The sequence below is a fragment of the Mya arenaria genome, chromosome 5, assembly GCF_026914265.1.
Source record: "Mya arenaria isolate MELC-2E11 chromosome 5, ASM2691426v1".
In the NCBI taxonomy this organism is placed as follows: domain Eukaryota; kingdom Metazoa; phylum Mollusca; class Bivalvia; order Myida; family Myidae; genus Mya; species Mya arenaria.
In genome coordinates, this window is record NC_069126.1 from 63626072 (window position 1) to 63650772 (window position 24701).

General features: G+C 32.7%; 2 protein-coding genes across 2 annotated transcripts; both read left to right on the top strand.

Annotated features, from left to right (window-relative positions):
• The first annotated feature begins 651 nt into the window (after window positions 1-651).
• Window positions 652-12083, top strand: LOC128234884 (uncharacterized). The gene is made up of 5 exons (XM_052949487.1): window positions 652-685; window positions 3585-3681; window positions 4532-4948; window positions 5733-5827; window positions 6775-12083. The coding sequence occupies exons 2-5, from the start codon at window positions 3603-3605 to the stop codon at window positions 6922-6924; spliced, it is 741 nt and encodes a 246-aa protein (XP_052805447.1). The 5' UTR covers window positions 652-685; window positions 3585-3602; the 3' UTR covers window positions 6925-12083.
• Window positions 12084-13025: 942 nt separating this feature from the next.
• Window positions 13026-23152, top strand: LOC128235317 (succinate dehydrogenase cytochrome b560 subunit, mitochondrial-like). The gene is made up of 6 exons (XM_052950133.1): window positions 13026-13070; window positions 14983-15048; window positions 15818-15919; window positions 17667-17728; window positions 18415-18578; window positions 21519-23152. The coding sequence occupies exons 1-6, from the start codon at window positions 13051-13053 to the stop codon at window positions 21624-21626; spliced, it is 522 nt and encodes a 173-aa protein (XP_052806093.1). The 5' UTR covers window positions 13026-13050; the 3' UTR covers window positions 21627-23152.
• The last annotated feature ends 1549 nt before the right edge of the window (window positions 23153-24701 follow it).

Here is a 24701-nt window from a genome sequence, read left to right on the forward strand (position 1 = left end):
ATGATAAAGCATCAACAAAAGCTCAAATAAGCTCAATTTTAATAATTTTTGAAACATCCGTGACAGAAGATGCTTTATTTTGCCGAAAAGCGTTAGTAACACTATCGAAAATTAACATTTTAGTCTCAGACTTACTTAATTCTGTTGAAATGAGTATATGAAAGTTGCTGTTTTGGCTTTTGTTCATAAACGTAAGTAAATTAACTCCATTTCAACAATTTGAAAAAAAATGCCAACATAAAAACCTGTGGACGATTACCTTTTATAACTACAAGATCAAACTAAGCGCGTTACTTTGGTTAAAGATGTGTGTGTTTCGTCTCAAAGATTATTGAGATTTTTCAAAGATTATTGTTGAAACACAACAACGATAACCTATTGTTTGCTTTACATAATCAATTCAAGCAACTGATTTGATTAAATGAAATTATATACTGATATTTAAAGAAATTGTAAGCCGTGTGTGAATATTGAGGTAATATATAATATAATATATATGTATATATTTAACTTTTAAAGCCGTTATCTGAAAAGGGGGCTTGATGGCAACAACTTATTTAGAAGACACTCTGCTATGGGAGATCACTGAGTAGGAAAATCGAACTCTGCGGACTGTTTTTGGTTGCAATCAAATTGCAATTTTCATGTTATAAAACTTTTTAACACCGGAAGCTGAACAAAGAAAGTCAGTATTTTACGTTTTTGCCTTAGTTTAGAGGCAAATATTGTTATGAATATTTTGTATGTTGAAAAAATAATTATTTTCGGTTTTTGGTGCAATAGTTTGTTCGTTTGATGTCTCGAAATCACATATTGAAATAAAACAAAATTTCAAGTATTCGGATAACTATTTTTCGGATATCGAAACGAGATTGCAAAATAAATGCTGTCTTCATAAATGACAGCTTTGATGAGTTTTCCCAGTTATTATTTATAAAATTACAATCTTCTTTACTTGCATCTTTTATAGTATCTTATCTGCATTGATTGAAAATGTATTAAATGTGCAGTGCTCCAGCCAGGATTTGAAAAGGGCAGGGTGCTTGGTCCAAAAAGGCACTTTTAATGCGCTTTTAATGAGCCTAAATGGGACACTTGCAAAGTTCAATATTTTGATATTTTGGTACTAGAGCTCTACTTTCAATACTAATTGTTATGATATCCAAAGATGTAGTTATAAAGTCATACTTCTGTATATTTATTATTTTCATACTAATTTCTGAAACATAACATGACTATATGTGCAGTAATATCAAAATTGGTAACAAACTGTGATTTAAATAGAAGTAAAAAATCATGCTTTATTCGCAGTTTGATCTATGGCATATCAATGCGCAACTCTTTCAACAACAGTGTTATGAATGGGAGAAGTCACTTCTCCCAGTTTTCAGCCTACTCTCACTAGGCTGAAAACTTTGGGAGAAGTGACTTCTCCCTTCAGTCAATTTAGGGAGAAGTGGGGAGACTCTAAGGAGAAGTGATACTTTCGTAACACCTGATACAAAAACTATGCCATAACACACACCTCAGTTTATATTCACATTCAAACTGATTGCTATAACTATATAAAATGTTCATAAAAATTTTTTGGCTCAGCAAAAGTGTATCTGTCAATGTCACATAGTTTATCTCCAAATAGCATCTAAAAATGAAACAAAAACCAAGACAGCTAAGGATTTGAAACAATCAAAATGACTAATAAATGACCTGTCAATATAGTAGGGGGACGAATCTTATTTTGGTACGTTCGGGATAGGGTACGAATGTCACATTCAGCTATGCTGTTATTTACTTGTCTCTGGCTAAATAATATGCTGACATTTAAGAACCAAATGACATTTAAATCACTGTCCTTGATGAAAACTTTACCAATACATAATGGGAGGTTGAGAAATTAACTCGGAAAATTGTTCTGACAAAATGGCGATCTCGCCGATATTTTTGACATCGTAAACAGGAGAAAAATACTGTAAGTATTAAAACTCTACATAAAGCAAAAAAAATAATATGTTTTTGTGTTTACAAATCAATTTTTTATCATGAACATTTCACGAAAACCAATTAAATATTTGGTGATACGTCATGTTTTTGATTTTCTTAGCGCCACCTTGCCGATGGCCCGAGATGGCTATGACCGTCTGCTTCAAAAACATCAATGTTTAAAATGTCTGGCATTGTTTGTTCAATACATATAACAATTACTTTTTAACTTCATCAATGCTTGACACGATTTTTCATAATTATGTCGCCTTTTCTATCTCATTTTAATGAACGTATATCATATTATCAGGTTCTTCTCAATGTACATTCTGATTGGTTAACTTTCAATAGCTCCGCCTACCGGCCATGTTTTGGTAATTGGATGACACGGCCCAATTATCGGATTAGGGGATTACCCTATGGCTAATTGCGATGTTTTGACTAATGGGACAGTGGCCAAATACTCGCTGATTGACAGATTTACAATGTGTTAAAATTTCGGCGAGGTCAATGTCGCTTTGATGACACAAATGGGCGATTTATTTGTTTTATTTATCATCAAAGGCGGCTCTGTCAATGAAAAGGGCACAGCGGGGCGTTTGAAAAGGCAGCAGGGCGCCATAAAAGGGCAGCGGGGCGCCCCGCCACGCTAATTATGCTTAGCTGGAGCACTGATGTGTCACCTGATTTTTGTCATGTAGGCACTCAATGCAAGTGTTTTTCACATCTAATATCAGTGTTTGTGTAAAAAAATGCTGGTCAATCTGAAATTGCCATTATATTTTTAAACTGTCTGTCCTTCCTCAAAGAACATTGGACAAAATTGTTTGATGTTTTTGTCAGTGTCAATCTGATTTTCAAAATAGAAATATCCATTGTGTATGAAGCCTTTTGACAGCCCATTTTTACCGGATGTTTATATTCCAAACCTGTGAAGTGTGCATGCGCACTAAGATCAAGTTGGTATTGATATTTCCTGAAAACACATTTTGCATCATAAACAAGTATTGCAAAATTCATTAATTTAAAACTATGGCACTTGAATAGAATATCAGGTCAAGGTAATTGAAATGTGACTGGTGACAGCGCTGAGTCATCTAATTATGGTCAAGTGGAGATGAAGCACATAAGTGAAGCAGCCAATATGCAAAAAGGCACATCAAGGGTGAATGATGAAGACTCAAAATGTGATTCAGATAATTACTCTGATTTGGAAGTTTCTGTGAGGAAGTTTACACCACCAATTGTTCAATTATTGCTCGTTATCTGACTAATATCTAATTGATCAAGTGACAAGGTTAAATTTTCAATGAATAAATTATGTTCAGATCTTGTTATACATTTATTTCATTTAATTCAACTAATTTGAGCATTTACATGTTGACTGAAAAATGTCCTTAGTAACATAAAAATGTCCTACATAAACTACAAAGACATCAGACAAAATGTCCAGTGTGTCCAAAATGTTTTCCCGTACACTGTAAAAAATCATAATTATGAGTATGCATTGCCAGATGCTAGCATAAGATATTGTTTAGCATACCATTCAAGCCAATGTTTTTTAGCAGCATGACTATTTGAGTATTTTTTTTTTGATTTTGTAGTTTCAGAGTTTCTACGACATGGGAAAGATATCCCATCGGGAAGAGAAACGTAGGCAATGGAGGGAGGAGAAAAAGACCAATCCCAGAGTCACTAGAGGTACATGTATACTAATTTTAGTGTGTAGAATGTAAATACTAATGCCATTATAGGAATATTGAAACTTTGTGTAAAATTGAAAGACTGTATAATTATGAATGTTGCACTTCACCAAAAAAAAGATCATATTGTATTTTGGGCTGAAGACCTATACTGCTCTGGGCAACAACAAATTTATGTTTTGTTCCTCAGATCTTTGCAAAGAAACTGAAGCAAGTTGAAATAAAATAATAATACTATTTTGTTATATTTCATAAAACCTGAACCGAGCAGGCAGCAAAAGTATTTTTTCTTAAAATGAAAATACAGAATAAACTTTATTCAACATAATTGCCCTTTAAACAAATTGAACACAATCTTGAACTTAATCAATTGACAAATGTTCAAATACATACTCATCTGTTTTGAGTTAGCACTGATATGGGTAAACCCAAATAGTAATATATTAAATATATATATTTAATAAAAGGTTAACATGATTTTAAACAGTTTAAACATCTGCGGAACAAAACATTTATTTAATTTGGTGTGGCTTTTAACTGCAAATAAATTCTACGCTATGTTTTGTTACTGTATATTTAAAGTTTACATATTTCTTAATTAACTGCAGTACATGTAAGCCAATTCTAAAAATAATTTAATAAGTTGTAATCTATTTCTGAGGAAAAGAAGACATAAAAATGGTCCTGATGTGAAGTACTGTAATTCATTGAAAATTTCTTTTTACAATCTTTTTAAGACTAACTACAATTTTTTCTACAATATTTTTAAGTCTTACTAATATTTAAGTCTTTGCCATTCGAAAATGTATTTATTAATTGATCTGAATGGTTTGGATTTATTTTCCCAGCAAGCACCACCCAGTCAACTCCAGGGAAGACCAAGGATACAGTGAAAGCAGCTGTTCCCAACTCACACACTCCAAGCGAAACTAAAAAGAAACATTCTTTGGCAAATAAAGCTAAGACTTCGCCGCCTTCTTGCGCACAACACAACAACAATAATAATAATATTATTGACAAGAAATTCAATGATCTTCATAACAATAAAAAATCAAAATATGGAAATACGGTGAAAATCTCCAAAACAGAGCCAGACAGTTCTGACGAGCCTCCTTCTAAAAAACAAAAGCTGCAGTATGTTGATGCTGTTGAACGATTAGAAAGCAGTACAAGTGTTCATGTGCCTAAAAAACTAGTTCTTGTGGTTGGGAATTTACCTGAGGATGTGACGAAAGAACAGATAATGGAGCATTTCAAAAGAACAGGTTGGTGGAAGGAAGGGGCAGTCATGTATGCTGAATCATAGTTAGATATACACATGCTGTTCAGTCCTAGTTTATTTTTAAACCATAAAGCACTATTATTAATTTATACTGGGTGATACAGTTCACTTGTTTTTTTAAAATAATCTGATCTATCTAAATATTAGAAACACAGGTTGTTGTTTTTTGCCTTCATTTCTAACTTTGTCAGCATGAAACAGGAACCACAAAATAACTTTTGTTTGGCCTATGGCAAGTTTGTGCCAATTACTTTTGCTGATAAATATTTCTTTATGACCTTACACTTGAACTGGTTGCCTGGTTAGCATTGCTAACATTACTTAGCGCAGTGATTAGCACTTCTCACTAAGGTGTGTAGTAAATGATTTAATATCCTGCATAATCGCAGGTGAGTTTACTTTGTAGTTACCCAGCAAGACAGGTGGGTTTCCTTCAGGTCCTTTTGGTTTTCTCCACAGCATAAGACTGCATTATCGCATAACCAAGTGCCAATGCACATTATTAGGAAAGTGTTGTAATAGATTAAATAGGTTTAAATTGTAAGTTATATTAGAACCTTGAGTGAACTTTTTCTAAAACTATGGCAATAAAGTTCCCAGGAGTAACATATTTCATTTGGTTAACAACATTCTAATAATTAAATTTTATTGTTATTAAAGAAGTATTTATTTATTCATTTAGAATGTACAGAAGAAAAAAAAACACTGCAGTTTATTTCTCTCATATTTATCCTTGTTATGAACTATACAATTTTGATTTATTGCAGGTGGTGTGAAATCTGTGAAGATCCCCAAACAGAAAGGTACAGAAACTGGGAAAGGCTGTGCGTATGTGGAGTTCAGAAATACAATCAGTCATCGGGTATCCATCCTTTATCCTATTCCTCCTTTAATCATGGTAGAAAACCCCCCAGATTATCTGGGTTACTTTTCAGCTGAAACTGGCTTAATTTATTTTATTATTCTCTAAATGTTGAATAAAAATTTCCAATCAGAAATTCTAATAAAACAACACTTTTTAAGAAGTTCTAGTTGAAGCACTGTGATTTATTGTTGTTCATGTTATAAAAGTTCACATAAAAACTGGTTAAAGAGATTTTTGGAGAATATTCAACCGTACTATACAACCCTCAACCTTCCCAATTTTGTGAAAAAATAACAGCAAAAATCACAATTCCAATAAAATAGGAAAACACCACAATCAGATTACAAAACTTGTTAGTTTGGTATTTAGAATTTGATAACCATAACACATTGGCTTATTTGATTATGAATAGAACATTTATGTGAGTGGATACAAGGCTTTATAAGAGTAGTATAAGAAAAGCAATGTTTTCAACCATAGAATACATACTAATGTAACTTTAAGTCTTTATGATAAACTTTGTAATCTTAGTGAGAAAGTTAAGAATTCATATTTGAAGCAGGGTGGTATTCATAAAACATCTTAAGTAAATTCCTAACGTAAGATGATTTCTTAAAGTTTTTTTTATAGTCAAAAAAGTAAAAGTGTTATAAACATTTAAATGTTAATAACACTTATACTTTTCTTCTAATTTGATTATAAAAAACTATGTTTTTTCAATAAGGTCAATGAAAATAATATATTTTGGAAATTCTTCATGTTTTATTTCATATGCTAAAGAGATAATAAAAAAGTGACTTAAGTTAGGAAATGACTTAAAAGTTTTATGAATATCTCCCCTGGTATACATCTGTTTACAAGTTGTTAATTTTGTATTCCTACCTGAATTCTCTTGTATTGAACTCATTTTGGTATACAACAAGAATTTTACTTTCATTGTACAGTTGGGTGTACGCCTTCACAATACAACACTGGCCGGACGGAAGATCTGCGTTGAGTTTGCTCCGGAGGGGAAGCTTACGGAGAGAAAACTCACGGAAACTCTGCAGCTGAAAGAGGAAACTCAAGACTTGAAGATGCCTTTTGACACTTAGCCTACCTCAGAATTGTGTATGCTATCAATTTTGTTCTTCCTTTATGGGTTGTGTTTTAAAAGTTGAGTGATGCGAATGATATACATGTACTTGTTTTTTGAGTTTTGCCATACTTGTAGGTTGTTCTTCACTAAATATCATTTTGTTCAACATATTTTTAGTGAAGTAAAAATATAAGTTAAATAGGACGACGACTATTATGACCCTCAATCTATTACACAATCAACACTACCTTGTGTCCTAAGGCGTTAATCGTGGTGTATTTTGCATTTATGCGGTTGTACAGAAAATCCTGACGTTTCATTCATAATGTGTTTTCATGTAAATAGGCATTTAATAAACTATATGTAGAATAGTTGCAGAACTAAAAAAAAATGAGAGAGATAATTGAGTTAATCTTGATGGAGTAAAAATAATGCACCCTTAATAGTCCATATTTTGATTGAATAGTCATTTGACATGTGTTTGAAACTAGAGGTGCCATATAAAATTAAAATATGTATGATTCATACTTATCGCTAGTTTGTAATGTTTTTATTTGGATATACATGTATCCTCAAAAAATCCCAGTTATAGATTGGGATGACTTGGCAAGCATTTGAAAAGCCTTTTTGTTGTTGTTGTTTTTTCGTGTCGTAAACACAACAGTTTAATCTGTACCTTAGTCAGATTTTTTGTCAGCATGATATTTAAGACCAGTACCAGTTTGAATATGGATCATCTCTGGTATTTCTCCCATAAATTCAACTGTGTTTATCCAATCTTCAAGAAACTTAGGCAGAATATTTCTGTGCATGATATTTAGAACAACCCCGGTAGTATGAATATGGGTGATGTGGAGTCAGAAATAGATCTAACCAGTGTGAACTTGGGTCAAACCAGTGTGAACTTGGGTCAAACCAGTGTGAACTTGGGTCAAACCAGTGTGAACTTGGGTCAGCTGCATTTACATTTTCCCCTGAAAACATACACCCAGCTGCAAAATCACATTTATTAAATGATAAATCTGGCTTTAATATGATGTTTGTATTAACCCTTTGTTTATGACTCCTTATTGTTCTTTATATATTTTTGAGTTATATGTATTTTGGATGTTTGTATCTCTTGTTATTTGATGTAATATACATACTATGTATACATTTTGTGCTATCATAAATTTAGTCTGTTATTTATTTCACTTACAAGAGAATGTTTCTGCCATAACAATTATTATGATATTGCTTTTTCAGAGTTTTAACATGTTATCAATAGGAGAACGATAAAAATAGAGTTAGTTAATATATTATGTATACACTTATAATGCATGATACTTTTTATGCCCATATGTATTTGTCTAAAATTTAATCATTATTTCATTTCCAATGAATGTCATCTGTTCCATACATGCCATATTTCTTAGAGGCTTCCCAGGGGATTTTGGTCTGAATTCCAGGGGATTTTGATATTACACCAGGGGATTTTTACGCAGCAAAATTTTGCTCAATATCCACATTTATGATATAAGAATAAATACAGAAACACACTCTAATTATAATAATTTTTGGAATTAGTCATCATGGACTTTCATGGAATTTTACACTCATAATACTATGGATGCTTTCCGCTGTCAACCTTGAGCTAGTATGAAAAATAAATAAAATAAAACAATTTTCAGGGCATGGGTTGGAATTCCGGGGGATTTTTTCCCTACCGGGAGATATGGCATGTGTGCTGTTCTTTAACTACTTAAAGTGCCATCAGTGACTGAGGTCGACAACATCTTTCTCTTTATTTCTCTGTATAATCATTGGTAAAGAAAGTATGTAATTATCTACAGTAATTATGTACTGGTAATGGTATAAAAATTGTTTTGGATAATTGTTTCTTTCATAAATTGATGGTATGCATTTTCTTTGAAAAAGAGCATTTTGATGTAAATTTTTCAAAAACTGTGTAAAGATAAAGCTCATATTTTTTATTATTGCTTTTCCTTGTTAAAATGCAGCAAGTCATTTTGAAATGTATATGTGTACCAGTGTATAAGGTACAATTGAGAATGTTGTTTTTGAAATATGTACTATGTACATGTATTATTAAACAGAATTATAAACATATCTGTGAATTATTTGTATATTTGTATTTATTGTTGTTGTTTTGTTTAGTTGAAATGTTGTTTTTCATAAAACAGGTAATATGTTAATTCACTTCCTGTTTTTTTTTTTCGGATTACTTTTTTTGTTTAAAAAACACAACATTTCTTTTGTTTCAATTTTTCATTGCACTTCTCGTTTGTTCTTTAGTATTTCATTAAACACAATCATGAACATTATTAATTATGATTTTCATGATGTATTTCTTAACAGCTTAGGACTTAAATCATGACACTACTTGATTATCTGGTTAAAAAATATAATGTTCATAATTGTGTGAAATGGACACTGATCATTACATTTTTGCTCACAAATAAAAAAAAAATATATTCCATATGTATGTATTAATGCTTCTCTAGGTTTCTACTTTGTGTCTTCGACATGCGAAATTATCACAAGGCCCCCGATTTCTTGAAACTTCTTAAGTTAAACAGGCTTAAATAGCTTATTTCAATAAACCAACATACATTTTTAGCTCGACTATTCGAAGAATAAGGAGAGCTATACTACTCACCCCGGCGTCGGCGTTGGCGTCACACCTTGGTTAAGGTTTTGCATGTAAGCACCTTTAAGTCATTATCTCAGTAAATACATCAGTTATTGCATTGAAATTTTGGATATGTATTCCCAACTATCTAACATACTAAATTAATGAAGGTAGATAACAATTATTTGAATATAATGCAAATAATAGGCTTTTATTATTCGACTTAGAAATTCTGGTTAAGGTTTTGCATGTAACCACATTTAAGTCAATATCTCAGCAAATATATCATGTATTGCATTGAAACATTAGATATGTATTCCCAGATAACAATTTTTTTAATATAATGCAAATTATGGGCCTTTATTATTTGACTTAGAAATTCTGGTTAAGCACACATAGGCTAATATCTCAGCAATTACTTGATGGATTACATTGAGACTTTATACAATGGTACTCAACCATCCAATCTACTTAATTAACCAAGTTAGATAACTCTAGTTTTCATTTAATGCAAAATAATTGCCCTTTATTATTCGAATTAGAAATTCTGGTTAAGGTTTTGCATGTAACCACATTTAAGTCAATACCTCAGCAAATACATCATGTATTACATTGAAACTTTGCACACAGGCTCCCAACCATTTAACCTTCTTATTTAATCAAGTAAGATAACTCTATCTTTTATAATATATAATTTTTGCCCCTTTATTATGCGGCTTAGAAATTCTGGTGAAGGTCTTGCATGTTAGCACACATAGGATAATATCTCAGCAACTATTTGATGTATTGCATTGAGACTTTATACAATGGTATTCAACCATTGAATAACCAAGTAAGATAACTGTATTTTGCAAATAATGGCCCTTTATTATAAGACTTAGAAATTCTTGTTAAAATTTTGCATGGAACCAAACAAAACTTTTCAATCCTTACATTGAAAAGCGGCGGAATAGTCGAGCGCGCTGTCTCTGTGACAGCTCCTGTTAAACTTTATTTTGAAAAGTAGAAAATTGTTTATTGTAATAATCATAAAGATATATCCTATGTTAAGTTTAAAAACTGGTTAAAGGTGTTATAAATAGTAGGTAGAGAATTGGAAATAAAAAATAGTGTACTTAGCTTAATCCTTTTGTAAGGGACTTAAGAAGTTTCTGGATATTGGGGCCAGGGGTTAATAAGTTTAAGATTAATCTTGAAATCAAGATTAAGAGCTTTTGAATTCAGACTATGTACAGATGTAAATATTTAGTTTATTGCTCGATATTTGATAAAAAAACAACAGAAGAAAGTACCTGAAAATAAAAGTGAATGACTATGGAAACAATTTCAAAAAAGGATAAGTGTCCTTTACCCTGTTTAAGGCATACTCAAACAGACCCACAGCTATTTTTCGGGATTGGCAGTTATCCGCTGTTAGAACCCCTGACCCCAATTTCCGGAAACCTCTCAAGTCCCTTTTCACAGGGTCAAGATCAGCTCACTATTTTTGATTTTGTATAATTTGCGTATTATTCTCTTTTTGAGTTATGAGGCTTTTAAAGGAAATAATATTTGAGATAAATAAGATCAAATAATTTTTGGTATATAAAATCATATTTAAGTAAGTAATTTTGCTAAATGAAATAAGATAGTTTCAAGTTATGCTTAAAAATTTTGGGAAATTGGGGCCTGAACTTTATTAACCAGTCTGACTTAAGTACACAATCTTACTTAGGTAATGTCAAAGGCTCAAAGCATATTATAATATAAATATGATTTTAATTAGATTGCAACATTGATATAGATGAGAAAGGTTTTCATTTAAATGTGCATGTAAATAGCTTAAGGATTTTCCATTTTAACATACACCCCATGGCCCATGCCATTAAGGCACTTTCATATTTGACTGTCCTGCTTTAGAAGTTTTAAGATGCACTCTTACTCCCAAATAAGAAGTACCACAATTAATACAATTGCTTTAATTTACCGAAAAGGGTGAATAAATATAAAAACAATGGGTCTTATGAAGAATAATGCGTTTAATTTGAAAGCAATTTGCAGAAAACACAGTATTTTTATTGTCACTGTAAATCTTTTAGGACCCACAAGTCATTTAATATTGGTGTGTGTTTCAGCTATTAAATACACGGTTACAATCTTGTTATAAGCAATTAATATTTTCCAAAAATGCATTATTTTGTATTAAAGTAGTTGAAGAATTTCTATATTTTGAGTTGTGTTGTATGTTGATATGGAATAGCCCTTATGGAATGTAAACTAACATATTATATTTAATATATTATAAGGTTTCCATATTTGAAATGTTTGTTAGATTGTATTTCTGCATTGTCCAGCATGTATTCTTTATATAATTATGCTGAGCATAACTTTTCAAACTATCACTCCGATGTATGTGAACATGTCCTGACCTTTCTCTGGAGTGTTATAAGAGATAATATAATTATTTCATCATCATTCTTTAATGTAATTGTTGATATTGCAGTAATTGATTATTGATTATTGTGAATGGTGCTTTTGGGAAAAATAAATGAAAATAAATTGTTGTATCAAACTTTGTGGTTTTTGCTGTGGGTTATTTCCCTTTATTGTTGCCTGAAAGGCTTCAGGATGTTATGATAACTTTAACTTGCTTTGCCACATAGGCAGTATAGTATATGATTTGTACACACATGTATAAAATTTATTACTAAAGCATTTCTCTATTCAGCACCTGCAAATTTCATTCAAAAATACGGATATGAATACATGGTATTCCAACAAAATATTTTGTGGCGATTCTAATGCTGAAAAGATCAATAACAAGTTCCAGTAATGAAAGCTGATGTAGAAGAGAGAAGTTGAGTTATTGTCATAGCCTTCAGGGGCGAACATGAAGCATTTTGAAATATACGACCGGACACTTGAGAGAGGCGAGAAAAAGTAAAGGTGTTTCTATATTCTGGTCCCTATTATGATATATGGGGTTGGAGCGGTATCCCCTGATGTGGGACTTTTTTCTTGCCATTTTGCGGGAACCTTAATTCATTTGTATGACTGGGCGTACTGGAGTATGCCTAGGTACGCCCCTGGCCTTTATGTCATTCTCAGCTGTAGTTGTCATTAAAGTTAAATTTTGATCAAACCATATCTCGTGATCTTAACAGGAAATTTGGTACACATGTTCAATGTCTGAAAAAGGAGGAGGAGAAGGATTGATGATTGATGATTGATGATGATGATGATGATGATGATGATGATGATGATTATGTTGTTACATCTATGGCCCGGATGATGTAGACAACAACGACAGTGATGATGATGATGTACCATGATAATTATGCTCATTATGACGACAATGGTGAAGAATGATGGATAATGATGATGACGATGATGATTTTGAAGTTGTTAATGATGATGATAATGATGATGATGATGATGATGATGATGATGATGATGATGACGATGATTAAGATGGAAATTATTTTGTCTGATAGCAATGATAATATTCGCGTTAACTTTAATAATAACAAGATGGCGTCGTTGATGCTAAGGTAATATTTCCTTGTCATGTTTTCTGCCTTTCCTTTGAAAAAAGCGATATGATTTTGCTTCAAATTGTGGCATATTTTCAGATAAATTATTACTCTTTTCTGCATAGCGAAAAATGCTTCGAAATTTTTCTTGATACATTAAAAACCGGCTTGTCCTTGAATAATTTCTCTGAATCGCGGCCTTGACCTTCCTCTCATCTGTCAAAATATTTGTTTTAGGAACATGTTGTTGAAGATACAGTTGTAGTAATATAGCTGTACAAATCTAAGCTTAGTCTTATAATTTGTAGTGTAAAAAGTAATGAGATAAGTTCATTTTTTTATTATTTTATATGAAAAACATGGTTTGGGTACATATTTCCAATTCCGTATATTAATTATGTAACATAAGTCTATATATCTTCTATTATTGTCATACACCTCCAAATAAGGTAGACATTCTCAATTGAAGAAACAGAGAGAGATACCGAAGATATAGGGTGAATGCCCTGCCTCTTCAAATATACCCTTATGCTTGTATCTTTAATGTGCCTGGCTTTCACCAGTAATGTAGTGTGTGTGTGGGTACAAACCAGCTGCCAGATAAGCTCAGTTGGTAAGAGCGCCATGCTAGTGTTCCGGCGGTTGTGGGTTAGAGTCCCGCAGCAGGTGCACTTTCCTCCAAGTTTAACTTTAGTACTTATAACTCAGTTTTCAAGTAATATACCCTTTAATACAAAGCACCAGGCAATGTAGCTACTGGTACCCTCTTAAACATCTTTGGGTTGACAGTGCTTTTTCTTTAGTACCCACGGATCTGACTATCTGACCATTTCCCAAAGCAAAATATATGATATTTTTCCCAATCTTCAGAAAAAAAATCCCAATCAAAAGATTTTTTTTTTTTAACTGGTACTGGTTCATTCAAGATCCTTATAAACTATATGATGTAAAGTTTTGGGGATAATTGAAGTTCAGACATTACTGAATGTCAATCAGAGATCAGAGATCAGTATGAAATATTATATGTCATGATTTATTGCAATAGATATTTACACCCCAAGGATGATATTTCAGCCATTTTGGGTCTTTTGAAAGGGAAAAGAAACTAATATTTAATCATTTCCTCATTCACAGGAGACTAAAAAGCTTGTTCTTTTAACTGTGAAAATTCCCCAATATTGGCATATTTGGGACGCAAATTTCCAAAAAAGGGCAGAAAAGCCCTGGTTGATGATTGTCAAGGATTAAACCAGCAAATTTCTGGTTTCAGGCATTGTTCTGGGTACACATCACTTAAAGAAATACATTCTGCTGAGTCAAATTTTATGAATTATGAGTCCTTGGTAAAACACGAGTGTTTACATCTACTATGTTTGACACTAACAGTTTTTGTTCAGCAGTCCATCACACTTCCCAGACTTACAAGTTTTAGAAGTCTGAGTCAAACTTAAGGAGTCAAAAAGTTGGCAAAAAATCATTGTTGTTAAGATGATGCTATTAACTAAATAAGTACAATGCATGCACTTCAATTGAAAAAGCAGATTTTAAATATAGGATTGCAGGCCTAAATTCGCAATCCCTTAAGTGTTGAAGTGTGGTGTACTGGACTCTGGATGTGATGCAAACAACATCCTTGCTGATGGCTGCCTGCGGAAGTAAAAATTTGTCTGAAAGTTTCTACTCAAGACATAGACTAATTGATTATAAATAATTGCAATAATTTGTTTCAGTATATTTGTAACAGTGACACATACATTCACTGCTTGTATTCAGATACCCAAGACATTAATTGGCCAAAATTTCCTGATGGTACAAATAGATGTCTAGTTTTGTAGTGAATTTTTTAATATATCTGAAGGTTATAATATTGTTTTTCTTTGTTAAGAAAAGTTACCATTACCACAGCTGTTTATTCACATGTATATTGCAGAGCGTGTGGTCGACAGTCAATGGCTGCTGCAGCCTTGAACAACAATGTCTTCATGGTGAAGTCTGCGTAAGTACTCATTGAATAGTCTATATTTATTACAAAATTAAGATATCATTTGGACATTAGAAAATATGAACTTAACTTTTTGATATGCATAATGGGTGTCTATACTGACTACAGAGTTTGCACAAAATGTCTCACTTCTGACCCACACAAGTGATGTTTTGAGTGGGTCTGGTTAATCTACCCAAAAATCCATTAAAACAAGTTTGCTTTTAGCTTGTTTATTTTGGCTTGGGGCTGGCGTCATCAACATAGTGTAAAACCTTGAACCTTGGCTGTACCTTTAAAACCTTATCAAGATATTTAAACGAAACTTGATATACGTATAAAAAAACAAGTGTTGGTGTTTGCTCCGTGGCGCTGACTTGTTTTTGATTGGTTTGGTTGGCTGCAGTTATTTCTGAATTTCGAAGGGATACATGTAAATAAGGAGTGAAATATTGAATGCTTTTATATGTTTGATATGACTATGAGTACATTTTACCTTTCCATCATAGAGAAGTGGTAATATTGGCTACCCCTTATGTGGCACATGCCCTTCTAAAGTTCTTATACATTTGTATAAGATATAATTAAAGCATAATGGGCATATATATATATATATATATATATATATATATTATATATCAGGCTATGGATAGAAAGGCATACCGTATCTATCATTAAGGAAAGGATTGAAGAAATGCACAACAAAAAAAGACCAAAATTAGACCTTCATCATAGTAGAAAGGTCGAACCATTTGACTTTCATGTTAGCTTGATTTTATTTTAGTGGGCCGATGAGCACAATTCAGGCTTACCAGCAGATGGAAGACTTCTGGAAGAAGAACAGACAGCTTAACAGACCTCTCTCACCCCATCTGTCCATATACAAGTAAGTAAAACAGACGGCTGAACAGACCCCTTTCACCCCATCTGTCCATATACAAGTAAGTAAAATAGATGGCTGAACAGACAAGTTAGTACATTTAGAAATGATTCATAAGAAATGCAGCAAGTCTGTCCAGTAACAGGTAAGTATTAAATTCATAATATGTCACAATAATGAACATTTCATATAAGCTCTGAAAGAGCTTTTATATCAATGCAATTGTATAGTTTAAAATCTGCAATATACATTAACCAAATCTCGGTGATAACTAGTATTAATATCGATGATGCGGACCAAGTTAAGATGGACCCACGGTCCCTCTGATGTCGATTTCCAGTAGAACTAACACCCTGCCTTGGCAAGCACTGTCAAATGACTAAGAAACAATTGATTTTTTTTCTGTGGAAGCTTGTTTATGAATTATGTACAAATTGAAATCCCACTATGGACACACTGGAGGGCTTTAAAGCTGCACTCTCACAGATTTACCGTTTTGACAACTTTTTTGGAATGAGCCATTATTTGCGTAAATATCTGCAACCAGTGATATGAGACTGTTGACAAAAGATCAGATCTCAGAATTTCATATTTCCGTTCGAAAATTAATGTTTTATGGCTAAAAGAGTTACTAACTGTTTAAGAAAAATGCATAAAACATCAATTTTTGAACTTCTTCGATCTGATTTTTTGTCAGCAGTCCTATACCAATAGTTTCCATGCAATTTAAAAAAAAATGCCTCGTTCGAGAGAGAGTGCAGCTTGAACACGTGGTATAAACAATAGCTTTTTGGCAGTTTGTCCAAACCTGTATGTAAGAACGTCGCACCTCACATCCGAAGATTAACACTTCCAGTCCAAATGGTTGGTTCAATTCAATCTCTGGAGCAGGCAAAGATCCATTTGTTGAAGGTTTTAGTCTCAGTATACAAATTGTACCTAAGTCTATATCTGCGATGGAAGTCTAGCCAGGCCTGTCAAAAATCTGGCCTGTCAATATCACATTAAGTAAGTCGTCAATGTCACCTTTTGCTTAGAATTAATTGCAAATTTTAAATAATTTTTGACACTTTGCCATAAAACATGAATTTTATATCAGAGTTAATTTCTCTTTGCTCGAATATTTGTGAAATCTCCTTATTTACTTATAATCATTATTTATCCTTTATTTGCTTGGCATGATTTAAAGGGGGAACTCTTTGTAAGCTGTATCAAATTTATGCGATTGTCAATAAATATGAAGTGACATCTGAAACCATCTACAAATTTTTTCTATCACAATTTTAAAATATTTTCTAAAGACAAAGGTTAAAACTGCATTCTGGCATGAACCAACAATTAAAAATATGTATCTCTGTAAAAATGCTGAATAATTGAGAATGACTCGAATGTCATTTCTGCATCACAGTTGCTTCCCTTTAATAGCTTTCTTATCCTGTGTACTATGAGGTGTTTTAATGACTTTTTTATGCTGTTGAAGATTTCTATGCTCCCAAGATTACCGGTACATTATATGAATTTGTATTGTACATGTTTTATCTTAATTTTTTTATATTTTATTGATAATCTACCTGTTCACAATGTAGCATTGAAATTCTAAAAATCATTTGTACAAAAAACATCTGTTACATGTACAGTGTTACCCTAGTACTGGTTTCTACCAGGGAAACAGGCTTGTGATTATTATTCCTATCAGCGTAATATATGTCTTCATGACTTCACAATCAAACTTAACAACTTTTACTAATTACAGGCCCCAGTTGACCTCCATGCTGTCACTGTGTCACAGAGTCACCGGTATTGGGATGGCTGTCTGTACGTACTTGATATTCACATCTTCATGTAGTGATAAGTCTTAAAAGGGATAAACACCAGATGGTCCCCAAATCAGTAAATGCTTTATTTCCACCAAACAAACCTAGAATGGTCAATATTAGCTACTCTGGAGGCCAAAAATACACACTTTTACATGATTAAATATTTTGTCGCTGTCTCAGCTGAGTTTACCCTTTAAAAAAGTGCATAATGTTTTCCCAGTTTATAGTCAGGGATGTGATTTGTCCGAGGTCAATCACATCCATGATAGTGTGTAAATTTGGCAGATGAAAGTCATGTGATTGGTACAGATACAAACGCAGTAAATTTCAAAATGGAAATGTACGCAAAATGATAATTGTGTCGTAAGCTTTAAGATACATCAATAAGTAGATTCGATGCATTGTACACAACAATTTCAATTTAATGTAAGTTTTTGATAATTTTCTTTATTTCTTGCACATGTATCATCTGGTGTCTAGTCCCTTTATGGCAAAAACCATATATGTGGTTCATGTAAACCCTACGTCCAATACAATATTCGTGTGCAAATAAACTGTACACCGAAGATTTCGTGATTGATAATATTTGCTTAACAATCATTACTTTCAAAAAATCAGAGTTCACAATTTTGCTCTCAGACAACAATTTCTATGATATTTATCACAAATTTGTTTCATTTTCAGCTGTGTCAGCAGGGTCCATCTTTATGTTCCTGGCCCCTCACAATTTCGAGCACTACTTGAACGTGATACAGGGCCTGGAGATGGCGCCTGCAATCATCATCGCACTCAAATATGTCCTGGCTTTCCCGGTTAGCTACCATTATGTTAATGGTATCAGACATTTGGTAAGTTGGATGTGGGTTTAAACTTTATTTCCCTAACAAAGATTGAAAAGAAAGTTATGTTAACAGTTATAGTTAGTCATTCTCGTTGGCATGATGTTGCCTATGACTGTGGTCTTGTGTTGTGGGAAAAACCAAGAACCCACATTCCCAGGGTAGTGCCAAACCAAACTAACATACCTAAGTCTGTTATCGGGAAATTAGATCATTTATTTTTGAAAAACATATCTATGAGATGAATATGACAGAATTTCATTAAAATTGTCAAGAAAAGGAAAATTACAAAATCAATTTAAAAAAATGTTGGCAGCAGGGCTCAAACCTGAGTCATATCGGTCTGCAGGCGGAGATAATACTAACAACAACAGAGTAAATTATTTGCATTAAGGATTGATGAAACACAGTTTGTTATTTTGGCTGAATTTGTCAATATTGCAAGCAAAAGTTGCAAACAATGATGTGGTAATGTTAATGTTCCGAAGGTTGTCGGACACACTTATGAACAAAGTTATGCTTTTTGTTGACATGTTTTGCTATCAGTAACAAGGTTATTAAGAAGTTTTAAAGAAACCTTTTGCAACTAGCAATTTATCCATAAATATAAACAAATAAACTTGTCAAAATAGAATATATGCCTTCAAAGTAAAAGAAATATTCTGATATTACAGTAATACTTATTATACTTATTTATAAATATAAACAAATATACTTGTCAAAATAGAATATGTGCTGTCGATATTACAATAATATGTGCAACAAATGTAACCACTCAAATTTTAGGTCATTTATTAAGAAACATGTTAAATCTTCAATGGCTTAAGGTTAATGTACAGTGAGTCATTCTAAAATTGTCACAAGCAAAACTCAACAAAGGTCACCTACAAGTATAACAAACACTGGGGCTTCTCACAATGAACATTTGCATGAGAGAGATGAGTGAAGTTTACAGAGACATTACTGATATTTGCTGACATTCGTTTTACTGATAAAACAACCCATGGGAATGAAATTTATCAATGCTTATCAGTGGGGTGGTTAGTATTGTTGATTTTCATTGGCTCTCCTAAAATTATGAGTGAAGATCCCTATTCTGGAGCAGTATTTAATCATGATATATGAATGATCATGAGGTTAGTGAGTGATTTCACTGTGCCCACTTCAGATGGAACATGTTGGAGGGTGTATTTATTGTTTTGTTATCTCAAGTACAGGGTAAATTCTATGTCAGATTTTCAATGAGAGAACTGCTTCCTTTTGTCCCAAATTGGTGAGATAATTTTAATTGTAGTGAGATTTTTTATGAGAAATGCATTTAATGCAGTGATAAAACAATGCTAAAAAGTAATTTAGTTCCATGATAATATAGACAGTAATTTAATTCCATGATAATATCAATTATTTATATATATATAGATATATTTATTTGATTTTATATATATATATCTTGAAGAATAACAAAGATTGTGCGAATCTTTATGAGGTTCAGAAAGCTATGGATATTGTAGACACCTATTAAATGCAGATTGAGACTGGAGTAAACCAAAACTAATCCGGGTCTTGAAAACAGGTGCATAGATAGGCAGACCATAGTATACATCAATACCAAAATTCAATAAACAACAAGAGACGACACTTAAATTAGATGATAAACAAACACGAATTGGCACCAAAATACACAAAGTCTGAGCAGAAGAGTACCATGCATTTATGTATTTTCAATGCGATTTCTGCGATTTTTAAGCAAGATTGCAAAAATTGCTTTCTTAAATTATCCCTGCAAGTGGCTTTGATATGAGGATAGAATCTAAACACCCCATCAGCCTTCAATTTAACTCCTCTACACCTTAAACACTACTTCCATTTAGATTAAAATTGATGAATTTGAAAATTCAACATGATGACTTTGTCCCAGGTAATCAGTTTATGCAAACTATGAATTGTTATTAAACTAATGAATAGGAATGATGATAATCTTACGTCGAAAGGCAAAATTTGCTTAAAATAAAGACTTAAGTCAAATGTCACTTTTCTTTTACTACAAGATTTTAAATAAAACAAAGGGCAGTCTATGCCGCTGAAAGAGTCCCACCTTAATGTTATAACAGATTTCAAAAATAATTTATTGACAGTGCTCCGACAGACGGCTGTATTGTGAAAAGTTTGTCAAAGTTTTTTTAAGAAACTAAACTCTCAATCAAACCCTGGTGAAAGACCAAAGGCGGGGCTTGGTAAGCAGCGTAGACTGCGCTGTGTTTCATTCAAAATGGTGAAGAAATAGTAAAGTTATCTTTGTTTAAGACTTCATTGCAAGCAAAATATTGCCTTCCGACGTAGCATTTATGACACAATTTATCACGTGGTATACACACACTGAGGGTTATTGCTAAAGAGTTATGGTAGGTTCCCGTAGGGTTAGGTTGCACTCTTCTGCCTTCATAGATTCAAATGCTTGTTTGATTTGAACAAAACATAAAAATAAATTAGACATACTTCAATTAAAGGGTCTAGAAACCAGATGATACCATTGCAGAAAAAAAGAAAATTGTCAAAAACTTATATAGAATAAATATTGTTGTGAAAAATGCATTGAATCTTACTAACTTGTGTATCACATAGCTTATGACACATGTCTCTTTCACAGTTTTTGCATATACCACGAAAATTCCAGTAGATTTGAAAAAAGCGTTGGTATATGTGTCTGTGCTAATAACATGACTTTCATATGCTAAATTTACACACTATAAACTGGGAAACCATTGTTCAGTATTTTTTAAAGGCTTGTTCATGGAAATACTGTATTTGAGGCTTTGGGACCATCTGGTGTCTAATCCTTTAAAGCAAAATTTCTAATATTTTCTTTTCACCTTTTCACATTAAGCACCCTGTTTGTCTTCTGCAGCACTGGGTCCTTTATAAAACGCTACTGTACTGTTGTTTTTGCAGGCGTGGGACTGGTCATGGGGCTTCGGGCTTGAACGACTGTACAAGACTGGATACTTTGCACTTACCCTGGCTCTCATTGTGGCGTCCACACTTGTGTTCGGGCTCTAAGCCACAAACTCTGATTGTCTGATTCTGAAGTTTTTTAATACTGTAGATACTATATGTGTGAAACTTACGCATTGATACAAGAAAATTTTGTAACATGTAAAATGCATTAAGGTTTTAAAACAGGAAATGGTAAAAAAAATAACTAAAAATATTTGTAATCTTTATTCTTATTTTGGTGCATTTCACTGCAATTCTTTTTTTAGTACGCAATTTTAACTATTTCTTTTACATGTTGTTTTATAACTAGACTGACAGATGTTCTATTGTTGACTGATTATTGTTTCCAAAAACAGTTTGAAAAAAATAATGTATTGATTGTGGTATACAACAGATTGCCATACTGAAGAAGACATATTTGTCGCAGGTTTTGTTAGCGAGAGCATCTTTAAAAAGGAACTTGTTATTATCCATTGTGATGTTATTGAATATTTCATGATGTTGTTCAAGACTCTACAGCTGTTATTGAATAACATTGCAGTTTTGTTGTAATCTTGATTTTGAAATACCTTCATACATATTTTAAAAACATGTGAGGTATGTGCTGAATTAAAGTGCTAAATTTATGTTTGAAATTCAATATTTTAGACCCCGGTAAAAACAAATCTGATAGGGTAACTCTGTCCTTTTTGGAAGTACTCTACTGACCTCATGGATACCAGTGTGTGCACCCTTATGCCTTTATAGAAATAAATGCCTAAGAGGATCTAATATTTCTTATGTTTTTATTAAAACTTAAAATAAGATTTATAATCCATACAAAATTGAAATATTTTACAGTTAAAACTATTTTTTCTACAATTAAACCCAATTCTTTACAAATAAAGCCCGACACAAGGTGCACTTTTCACCCTTAGAATCCTGTCTTGGCTTAAACCCTAACATATTTTAATGATAACTGGATAAATGTTTTGTTCTTAGCACATAGAATTTTCAATTAATATCCAGAAAAAAAATCAATAACAGACTTAATGAGTTCATACTCTTTCAAAAAAATGTTTGTTTATATAAGAGTTCAATGACTGTAAAATCTGTGTCATCAAATCATGGTTTGATTAAGAAAACCTGAGGGTGTATGACAGTATCATAGAAACCCTGGTATGTGTGCGGTCACATTAAAAAGATAATGTCATCAATTCCAATACAAATGACTTTCATGCCCTTGGAGAAGACATGACCTTAAACTTAGTGGCATTGACCCTACCATGCTTTTATCCTCGATACGACAGAAATGTAATATTTGTACTAGTTCACTGGCACTTTTAAAGGTAAAATATAAAAAGCAAAGTTCACAAAAAAAAATAGGAGTGTTATTTTGTAACCAAAAGTCTTCTAACATATTATAAACATCAGGTTCCTCTTTAAAAGTGGTTTTATTTTATATAAATCGTGTGCAATAACAGGTAAGTCACATTTGCTTCTTAACTAAAATATGAACTATCATGTGCCATAACTGAACTTATAAATTGTACGTGTACCTAATCATGTTGTTAATAAAAGATGCAAAACAATAAAAACTTTGAATACTTTGGTTTTGATTATTTTGTGAAAGTTTTGGTCAAGGAGATTGGTGTCGTTTAAAATAAATGAATACCACTGTATTCAAAAAATATTTTTTACGTGTGGATTACTTTACATCGATTTTTAGCTCACCTGAGCACAAAGTGCTCAAGGTGAGCTTTTGTGATCGGTCTATGTCCAGCGTCTGTCGTCCGTTGTTCGTTGTCCATCGTCAACAATTGGTTATAATCATCTTCTTCTCCTAAACCGCTTGGACAATTTTAATTCCATGCAGAACTCTGGTTGCCATGTCAACCTAAAGGAAAATGTTAACAATAGGTTATAATCATCTTCTTCTCCTAAACTGCTTGGACAATTTTAATGAAACTTTATAGGAATGATCCTTGGTTGGTGCTTTTTATACCCCCGACAAACGAAGTTTAAAGGGGGTATATTGGAGTCGCCCTGTGGTCGGTCGGTCGGTTAGTCGGTCGGTCGGTCCGTTGCAATTTACCTTGTCCGGACATAACTTAAAAGCTACTGGATGTAATTGGATTAAACTTCATGCAATGATAGAGAATAATGAGAGGAAGTGCAGTGTACAATAACCATAACTGTATTATTGCTTATTACTGAGTTGTTGCCCTTTGTTACTATTGTTTGTCCGGAGTATAACTTGAAAAGTACTGGATGGAATTCATTGGAACTTCATACAATGGTAAAGCACAATGAGAGGAAGTGCATTGTTCAAGAACCATAACTCTTCTTTAGCTAATTACTGAATTATTGCCCTTTATTTGTTTTTTCGCTGTCAAATATTTTTCTAGACATTAACTTGCAAACTATTAGATCAAATTTATTAAAACTTAATACAATGGTAAAGCACAATGAGAGGAAGTAGAGTACATACGAACCATAACTCTATTTCAGCCATTTACAGAGTTACTGCCATTTGTTACCTTTTTCTAGTCCGGAGCATAACTTGAAAACTATTGGATGGAATTTAATAAAACTTCATACAGGGATAGATCATAATGAGAGGGAGTGCAGTGTACAGGAACCGCAATTCTATTTCAGCTTATTACAGAGTTACTGCCCTTTGTTACTTTTTCTTGTCCGGAGCTTGACTTGAAAACTATTGGATGGAATTTAATAAAACTTCATACAGTGATAGATCATAATGAGAGGGAGTGCAGTGTACAGGAACCGCAATTGTATTTCAGCTTATTACAGAGTTACTGCCCTTTATTACTTTTTCTTGTCCGGAGCATGACTTGAAAACTATTGGATGGAATTTAATAAAACTTCATATTTCAGCCAATTACAGTGTCTGCCCTTTGTTACTTTTTTTGTTCGGAGCATAACGTGAAAACTATTGGATGGAATTTAATAAAACTTCATACAGTGATAGATCATAATGAGAGGGAGTGTAGTGTACAGTAACTCCGCAATTCTATTTCAACTAATTACGGAGTTACTGCCCTTTGTTACTTTTTCTTGTCCGGAGCATAACTTGAAAACTATTGGATGGAGTTTAATAAAACTCCATACAGTGATAGATCATAATGAGATTTGGAA

Coding starts and splice junctions, on each gene's coding strand:
- LOC128235317 (XM_052950133.1), top strand. CDS start 13,051: ATGGCGTCGTTGATGCTAAG. Junction 13,071..14,982: donor ATGGCGTCGTTGATGCTAAG/GTAATATTTCCT, acceptor TGTATATTGCAG/AGCGTGTGGTCGACAGTCAA. Junction 18,579..21,518: donor TTAATGGTATCAGACATTTG/GTAAGTTGGATG, acceptor TTGTTTTTGCAG/GCGTGGGACTGGTCATGGGG.
- LOC128234884 (XM_052949487.1), top strand. CDS start 3,603: ATGGGAAAGATATCCCATCGGGAAGAGAAACGTAGGCAATGGAGGGAG. Junction 3,682..4,531: donor CAATCCCAGAGTCACTAGAG/GTACATGTATAC, acceptor TTATTTTCCCAG/CAAGCACCACCCAGTCAACT. Junction 5,828..6,774: donor GAAATACAATCAGTCATCGG/GTATCCATCCTT, acceptor TTCATTGTACAG/TTGGGTGTACGCCTTCACAA.